The following is a 9,880-nucleotide window of genomic DNA, read 5'->3' as shown; positions in this document are numbered from 1 at the left end:
GATAAAAAAAAATAGATCTATCACATGTTAAAAAATCAGTAGCTCACTAACTTATGTCTTTTTTCTTAAAAAAATAAAAAAAAATACGTCTTTTTAACATTTTTAAAAGGACGAAGATCCTGCTTAAAATAAAAGAGCGCGAAGATCCATCGGGTCCATGAGGAAGGAAAAAAATGAGGGATTCATGTTGGTCACAAAAAAATATTTGTTGTGAATTCAATGAGAAAACACATCAATAACAAATTTGATGTGTGGAACAAGGGATAATCAAGCAACCAAAACAAAATGTATGGAACAATTATAAACATAAGTCAAAAGCAGAAAACAGCGAGAGAAAAGAAGAGAGAATACAAAAAAAAAATTGTTGACCTAGTTCGATCCAAATTGACCTAGTCTGGGGAGAGAGCATCCCTTCGTTTCACTATATGATGAGTAACGTTACAAATGAGATATCAATGGATTAGAAGAATAAGTCTCCCGCCTAATTCTACCCAAAATCCAAATCTATTCTCGTAACCAAGAGACTCAATTCGAATAGTGTTTCCCAAGGTGAATCAACCCTCAAACCCTAGTGTTTGTTCTAAAGAGACAAACCCTAGTTTTGTTGTTGTCTTTCTAAACTCTTGTTTCAGCCTCCTCTATCTCAAGGTTTACACTTATACAATGTCTATATTTATAGTAAAAGCATTCCTCATAAATCGGAACCAAATCAGGCCCATAAAAATACGTTTTATTTTTATTCTTCTGCGCGAAATCATGCTCCGATTTTTCCAGATCATCCTCCGATGTTTTACGAATGAAAGTGTCAATTCTGCTCCAAAAAAAAATCGTACTCCGATTTTGACAGCTTCAGCAAACTTCAATTTCTTCAATTTTGAGTTATTTTCACAACAATATCTTTTGTTGAGAAAAGTAATTAAAAATATATTGTACATTGCTTAAAAATTTGACTCATCAAACAAGGTTCCTTAAAAATTCGTCAGAATTAGTGCAACATGGTAGCTTCTCCAAACTACATCGTTTCTCTTCATCCATAGAAGATATTCTTCAGTGTTTACGTGATTGCCTACACTCTAGAGAGCTTTGGCTCCGCTTGAATTTGGGGTAATATCATATTTTTTTCTCTGAATTCGATGTCAAAGTTTTGCTTCATGAGATGACAAAGAGTACTTCCTCTATTTTGTTTATTACAGGAGTATGGTATGCTTGGTGTTGGAGAAACAATGCTATTTTTTTAGGACCAACATCGGTGTATTCAAGATGTTGTGTAAAAGACATTTTTGTTACATGATGAATGCATTTCTTACTATCTGAATCTTAGTTTGGACTCATACTCATCGTGTCTCTTAACTCATTAGATCCCCCCTCCGAAAGGTACACTCAAACTCAATATTGATGGTAGTTTTCTACAAGATTTTGGTTGCTTAGGTTGTGGTGGTGTTGTTCGCAACCACGATGGAGATTTGATAGCTGGTTTTTCTCACTATAAAGTTGGAGGTGATGTGTTATCAGCTGAGTTATGTGATAAAAAGATAAGCTTTGATTTTTGCAGTAAAAAAGACTTTGTCAACATTATTTGTGAGAGTGATTGTTTCGAAGGAGTTGACATGGTTATTATTGGTCGTGATCATACCTTGCACATTTATGCTATTGACATTCTTCATTTTTTTTTTCGCAAAAAAAAAATGAAGAATGTCAATAGCATAAATGTGCATGTAAATGAAAATACAACATTGGTGCATGTTTTAAGGGAACAAAATATGTGTGCAGATTTTATGGCTAAGGAGAGATCACATGCAATGTGCTCTTCTCACTGAAATTGTCCGCCGTCTTGCATGGAATCTCTCACCATGAGAGATAAGCTTGGAACTTAATTTCAGTTTTTCCTTTTTTTTTTTTCTTTTCCTTTTGCCTCGGTACTTTGTAACACTACCTAAAAAAAGGATATACTACTCTTTTTTTAAAGGATATATTACTACTCCCTCCATTCCAATTTATATGTTATTCTAACAAACAAAAGACCTTGTTCCAAATTATATGTTATGTTGTGACTTGTGATATCAATAAAATTTTGCACTATTTCCAATTTTGTCCCTTTAACTATTACTACCTCCGTCCTTAGTTAAAAGACTCTTTCGAAGAAAAAAAATTGTTCATTTTTATAAGACTTATTTGGTATTTTCAATGAAATTAATTATTTATTTACCAATATACCTTTATTTATATTGCATCTTTGTCTTCAATTAACAATAAATAATACGTTGAAAACATAAACTAAATATCTCTCTCTCTCTTAAGGATAAATTTATAAAACAATAGTAATTATATACAAATTTAATATTAGTACAATTTACTGGTGTTTTTGGTAAATAATAGGACTAGTTTTGATTATTACAAGTAGGATCAAACCAGAAATCCTAGGACATTTTGTGCAATCTTTTTTTCAGAAAATACATGAATGTTCATCATATTCATATGTTGCTTTATGAACAAGATGAATAAAACCATTTTTTGTATGAAGATAATTGCCTTTCGACAGAGATCAATAAAGAATATTCAAGTAAATGACTTTAAAGTTTAAACGTAGAAACTTAAAGAAAAGGCAAATTGCATTGCATTTGTGTAAAAGTGGTTCGACAAATCAGATTACATACAACATTTTGTATGACACTTTTCTCTGGACGTTGGTACTTCGAGTGCTAGAATTCTATAAGTGATTTGCGACCATTTTTTCCTAATGAAAAACTACTATATATACATATAAAAAATAACTGCAAAAACTAAACTGCTAAAAATTGCATGTCTTCGTCGAAAACTGCATGCCTTCCACGTGTCTGGACACTTGAAACCAACTTCTTTATTAAATTAACTGTCTGTCAGTTTCCATCTTTCCGTCAAAAACTTCTAATGTCTGTCGAACTATGACTTATGTTGAAAACTCTCAGTATCTGTTGAACTCAGCAACTTTCGATCATGGACTTAAAGAAACTTGCAACTTTGAACCTTCTATTGTCCGGCGAACATACAAAATAAAATACAAGCTAACAACTACAAACTTTCTTAATTTCTGTGATTTGACAAAAATGTACTATATTTAGAGACGGAATGGAGGTAGTAAAATATATTCCTTTATTTGCTCACGTACAATGTACTTATAATGGATATTTATTTATATTTTTAAGCAAGGAAAATATGATAAATAAAAAAGAAAGTACAAAAGCTAGGGGACATAAAGCTAATCCAGCAATCGCAAATCAACCCTTAAAAAAATAATACAATGATGATTAACAAAAGTGGTATAAGATAAATAATTGGACGAAAATCCAATGATAAACCAAAATGTGTCGCAGATATATGCACACCAAAGCACAAACCAACAAGCCCAATGTAGAGTCCAAAACCAATTTGCAAAATAAATTTTATGTGTACAAAGTTGCAAGCATTGAAAGAACCGTAACTTGTACCGGAATCAAGTCGGACTAAATCAAACTCATTTTTTTAAGTATGGTGTATAAATCTATCGACAACACGGAAAATTTCACGAACCATAAGCCCCTGAAAAATACAGCAAGCATCAAGAGCCCTTTCAATCAAGCCAAACGAACCCCACACGAAGCATACCATATCTGAAAAACAGAATAGCATCTACTGTATATGTTAAAAGGATATTTATTCATTTTGCTAAATCAATGATAAGTTGCTAACCACATTTAGAAACTATTCATAACTCATTAATACATTGCACCATATATGTGATATTTATTACTATTCATTTTGTTAAATCAATGGACATATCACTGTTTGCCACTACTTCATTCGAATCATGAAAGGATAAAAATAAAACAAAGATGTGGAAATCAAAACAAAACAAGAAATGTGCTGTATGTTTGAGCTGTCCCGATCTTTAAAAAACTAAACAAATGATGATAACAACTAAGCGGGATTCACGCGCAAAGCACGTGGATGGAAAGATGCTGTTCACTAAAATAATAAAAACAGCACCAATTTAAAATAAAAATTAAATTAATAAAGGACACCAACACAACACATCAGTTTCTCACTTCACTTAAGAACAGTTACGAGTGAAACAAAAAACACACTCCTCTTGTCTCTCTTTTTTTCAATGGATACCCTTTCTCTCTTCTGCACCGGAGCTCTCCTCGCCGGCGGCCTCTACTGGTTCGTCTGCGTTCTCGGCCCCGCCGAACGAAAAGGCAAACGCGCCACCGATCTATCCGGCGGTTCAATTTCCGCTGAAAAAGTCCAAGACAGTTACGATAAATACTGGTCTTTCTTCCGCCGCCCAAAAGAGATCGAAACCGCTGAGAAAGTTCCAGATTTCGTCGATACATTTTACAATCTCGTTACCGATATTTACGAATGGGGTTGGGGTCAATCCTTCCATTTTTCACCCGCTATTCCCGGTAAATCTGACCGTGATGCCACTCGCCTCCATGAAGAAATGGCCGTAGATCTAATCGAGGTTAAATCTGGTGATAAAATTCTCGATGTAGGTTGCGGTGTTGGTGGGCCCATGAGAGCTATCGCGTCTCACTCACGCGCTAACGTTGTAGGTATCACGATCAACGAGTATCAAGTGAATCGTGCAAAATTACACAACAAAAAAGCTGGTTTAGATTCTCTATGCGATGTTGTTTGTGGTAATTTTCTGAAGATGCCGTTTCCCAGTAACAGCTTCGACGGCGCGTATTCAATTGAAGCCACGTGCCACGCGCCTAATCTCGAAGAAGTTTACGCTGAAATTTTTAGGGTTTTGAAACCTGGTGCTCTTTACGTTTCATATGAATGGGTTACTACTGAGAAATTTGTAGCTGAAAACGCTGAACATGTTGAGATTATTCAAGGGATTGAAAGAGGTGATGCTCTTCCTGGGCTTAGAACCTACGCAGATATAGCTGAAGCGGCTAAGAAGGTTGGGTTTGAGGTTGTTAAGGAACGGGATCTGGCTCAGCCACCGTCTCATCCATGGTGGACCCGTTTGAAAATGGGTAGGATTGCTTATTGGCGTAACCATATTGTGGTAACGGTTCTGTCTGCTTTGGGAATTGCACCTAAAGGAACCGTTGATGTTCATGAGATGCTGTTCAAGACTGCTGACTTTTTGACCAGAGGGGGTGATTCTGGAATTTTCTCTCCTATGCACATGATTCTCTGCAGAAAACCAAAAGAAGATAATTCAAATTAACTTGAGGTCGTCGTGAAGTTAAGGTATCTTAATTAAAATAAAAATTCTATAATTTTATTCTATTTTGAGTTTAACTTGGTGTTACTTTTGAACTGGATGTAATTTCCTTTTATTTTTTTTTTTTTTTAATTTTTGCAATGTAGTTTTGCTTTTAATTTTCCTATGCTTCAGGAGCAATTGCTGTATGGATTCTATTTTAGTCTTTAGTTGCGTTTTTTTATTTATTTAATGGGGTTTATTTAGCTTAAAGTGGGTTGTTTTTTTTATGGTTGCCATTTATGATTTGATTGGTATGAGTGGAAAAAAGGAATGAGAACTTTTGATATTGATTTGCTTATTAAACGGTGGAGAACGAAAGGGAAAGGCTTGCTTTACTGTGTTTTGGCGGAATTGATTGATATGCATATTTACGGATCGAAATAATTCTTTGCGGGTTTGGATTTAATATAGTTACTGCTTTTGTATGCACCTTCTGATTGCAAATGAACAGCCGAGATCTCACATTTTGTGAAACTATTAGACCATGTATCAATGCTGAATGGGTCTTTGTGGGGGGTTGTGTGCAGGCAACTGCACTATAGTGAGCCCCGTCTAAACCCTTCAATTTAAGATCATTTTTTTAAATTTAAAAAAATAATGAATACTGGGAAAAATCAATAAAAATCAAGATGCATTTCAATCCAAAATTCAAAGTTGAATGGAAAAGGAGATGATGAGGTGGAGTTTTGGACAAACAACATATGTTAAGATGGCTATATATTAACCTGTGATTAGGTGGCGACCACTATTGTCTACCTTTTGTGGTACTCAAACGTGATTATGCCTTTGCTTTTAGAATCTGGATCTAGACTTTGATGCATGTTGTGTTGCTTTTTTTGGCTTTACTCATGTCATTTGTGGGTCGATATTTCCTCCACAAGACAGATGGGCCACACACATGTCACGACATTTGGCCTGCACTTGCCTTGGATCTGTCAATTGTTTTTAGTTGCATTCTCATCTAGTTTCCGTGAGCCACCTCCATTTTTTTAAATTAATTAAATATACAAAGTGGAGCTAGTCACAATCAATTATTAAAATAGTTATTAATTAGTATTTGTTAAGAAAATTGTAATAAGTGAGAAAAGTTGCGCATATCTCATCTAGTAAGATTTTGGCACAAACACTCCTTTTGAGTCATTTTTTCATCGGAGAAACACATGAATAATGTTTGGTCACACACACATAAAAATGTCATTTCTTAAAATATTAAATCATTTTATTATTAATTTCTTTTTCATTGTTAAAAATAATCATGTGATGTGTGTGTCTAAACACTATACATTTGTAGTGTTTGTGACTATAAAAGAATTTCTCCACTCCTTTTAGTTGTGATAATGTACACATCAACTTTCCCTAACTTTTTATCAAAGTGTCAAAACATCTCGCATCTTATTTAACATGGTTAAATTCTCTTAAAAGAATTTTTTTTCTTGAAAGCATAGATAGAATTGCAATTGACTCTGCAAGTATAGACCAAAAGCATGGCATACATTTGACGGATGCTATGGTGAATGAGTGAAGTACATTATTATTTTACGGTTTATGAGTTGTCTGAATCGTTGGATGATTGATGTTATGAAGCGTTGGATAAGTGTGATGTTATGTTATGATGCACCTTCAGTAGCTATACATCTACCTTCACAACTACATCTTCTTACTTTCTTCAAATGCTCTTTCTTTTTAAAAATAAAGGACATATTTGTTCATCTTTAATGTGTATATGAAAATGCAATCACCCAACAGTCAACACTCACCACTTATATGGTAGTGGTAGTTAAAATGAAAATTGAACGTACAGTCATGAGTTGGCAGTCATAAGAGAGAAACTACTCTTAAACGGATAAAAAATTAAACATCTTGAGGATATTAACATGTTGAATGTGTTAGTATTCTTTTTAACTAAGTTTGTATAGCTTTTGCAGCAGCATCTATAATTTGGATAACTAAATTAAGATAATAAAATGTTAAATTGATGATAAAGATGTTGTTAAACAAGCTTTTCTGTTCATCAATTATAGCAAAGCAAACATTTGATTAAAAAAAATCAAGTTTCGATTACTGGTAAACATGGGTATGGAAGTTTAATGGGGAAAATTGAAAAAAAAAAAAATCAATTTTCGAATGACACTTGATTAGGGTTTAACAAAACTCGAATCAAAATCAAATCAACAAATGAAAAAAGCGATACTAACCTTTAAGGTCAAAGGAACATGCGATTTTGCATACGAATCAACTCGAATCACAAATTTTTCACCCAAATTAGGGTTCACGTTTTCCCCGATTTGTTTTCTCTCTCTATCTCTTCAAACCCTTCTTTTAGCTTCTATTTTGCAAAACGCAATGTTTTGCCATATACTACTCCCTCCCTCAGACTTCAAAAATGCAGTGTTTAAGCCTCTGGCATGCCACATCACAGACTTCATAACCATGTCAACGTTTCTGTGACGGTGAGTTTTTTTTTTGGTAAATAGACGAAATGACAAAGCCATTATATACTCACACACACACAAGTGGAGGTATCTGGGTTCGTACCCCGGTCATGGAATCCGGCCTAACAATTTCGACATTTTGCCAGTTGAGCTAGGACTTCTGGATTGTGACGGTGAGTTAATAGAAGGACTTAGTTGCACACTATTATAAAGTTAAAGGACTTATTTGTTACAAAACAAACTTAAATGACCTATATGTTACAAACGTCAAACATAAAGGACCCGTGGTGTAATTAAGCCTATAACATATGACAAATTGACAAAAACTATATAAACCCCTTAATTTTATGACAAATAAACGGTTTTTTCTAGATTACCCTCTCTTATTTAGAGGGTATTTTATCCTCTCATGATATCAACCAATCAAAATGTAATATACATTAGCAACATTAAATGTCATATATGAGTCAATTTTTTTCTAAAAAAAGAATCAATTCCATATATTCTACTTTGCATTTATAATAATGAAGAATGCATCAATACTTGACAACACATTCAAAACTATTTTTCTATCTCTTTCTTTTATACACTTTTTCTTAGTACACGTGAAATGGACAAAAGACTCACTTATAATAGAACGGAGGGAGTATTATAATTTGGCCGTTGTTATTAAATTCCTTCACCGACTTATTACCAAAAAAAATCTAATATTCTTATCCTAAAATTCATCTAGTTTGGTGCGGCAGGTTGTTGTTCTGCTCGAATCTGTCGAGATGGTTCTCTGGCGTACGGTCATGGTATCAAATTGGTGTTTAAATTTTTTGATGTTTTCATATTTGTTGAGATCTGCAAGTATTAACTGTTAATATTTGTATCAGTCTTGGGATTGATTTTCATTCCGGTTTGATATCCTTATGATTCTCTTTGTGTGATGTTAGACTCTTTCGTCGAAAGACTCGTTTTGTTTGTTGTCGTTCGTTGCAGGGAGTTATTGGTTCTTAGAACCGTTCCGTATTGACGACTTGTCGATACACCGGTCTTTTACACCGTTGGTTAGTGCTCCAATAATTCAAACATCATCTTTTTTATAATTTAGTTTCGCGTGTGTTGGGTTGTGCTCTTAATCTTTGTTTGTTTCTTATACCCATTGTTTTAAGGGTTAAATATGTTTTTGGTCCCTATAAATATACCAATTTTTTGTTTTAGTCCCTCTAAAATTTTCCTTCAACTTTTAGTCCCTATAAAATTTTCAATCTTTACTTATGGTCCCTCTTTTAAAGTAAACTCATATTTAAAATTTATATTTTTAAATAAAATTTTGCAGAAAAATTTATAATATTATAAGGACCTCTTCCAAAAAAAAATTAGAATTTTTTACCAAAACATGAATTAAATATGAATTTTTATATTTTTTACGGTAAAAAATTCATATTTAATTCATGTTTTATTAAAAAATTCTTATTTTTTTTGGGAATGATTTTTACAATATTTCATACATTTCTGCATAATTTCATTAAAAAATACAAAAATTTACTTAAAAATAGTGATTGAAAATTTTATAGGGACTAAAAGTTGAAGGAAAATTTTAGAGGGACTAAAACGAAAATTTAATATATTTATAAGGACCAAAAATATATTTAATCCTTGTTTTAACTTTTAATTGTCTTAATTACTTGTTCGAATTGACGTGCACTTTTTGTGTGCTTATTGGGTCAAGTTTTACGCCCCAACTTTTGACTCTTTGGTTTTTTTATTAATTTAATTATCGTTTGCTTTAAAAAAAAAACAAGGAAGTGTTACATTGATATAATTCTCGGTGGACGTTTTAAGACCGGGAATGGATGTTGTTTGAAGGCATGGGTGTGACCAAGAGCCACAATGATGAGAATGAGATGCTTAAGAAATCCAGACGGTTAGGAGTAGATTTTTTTTTTTGAGCAAGTTACGAGTAGATTATTAGCAAGGGAAGGAAGGTTCAAGGATGCATATGTTTTCAGAAAATTAGAGGGACTGTTAATGTCATTTAAACAAAATTAAGGGAGGTGAATGTAAATTTTCCTTTTATATATTAAACAACAATAATCTTGACATGGGGGAGGTTAGTACATGTGTGAGCTAGCTACACTACGCGCATATATATATATATATATATATATATATATATATAGAAAAATGTTACATGAACACTCTTTATTCATACACT

The 9,880-nt window shown here is 33.1% G+C and overlaps 1 protein-coding gene across 1 annotated transcript; it reads left to right on the top strand.

The window, feature by feature from the left end:
- The first annotated feature begins 4,035 nt into the window (after positions 1–4,035).
- Positions 4,036–5,531, top strand: LOC11436684 (24-methylenesterol C-methyltransferase 2). Its single transcript, XM_003603790.4, has one exon. It carries the CDS (start codon positions 4,124–4,126, stop codon positions 5,204–5,206), a length of 1,083 nt encoding a protein of 360 aa, XP_003603838.1. The 5' UTR covers positions 4,036–4,123; the 3' UTR covers positions 5,207–5,531.
- The last annotated feature ends 4,349 nt before the right edge of the window (positions 5,532–9,880 follow it).

This window comes from Medicago truncatula, chromosome 3, assembly GCF_003473485.1.
Source record: "Medicago truncatula cultivar Jemalong A17 chromosome 3, MtrunA17r5.0-ANR, whole genome shotgun sequence".
NCBI lineage: Eukaryota > Viridiplantae > Streptophyta > Magnoliopsida > Fabales > Fabaceae > Medicago > Medicago truncatula.
Note: the sequence above shows the minus strand (reverse complement) of the source record. Positions and strands in the feature narration are given on the sequence as shown.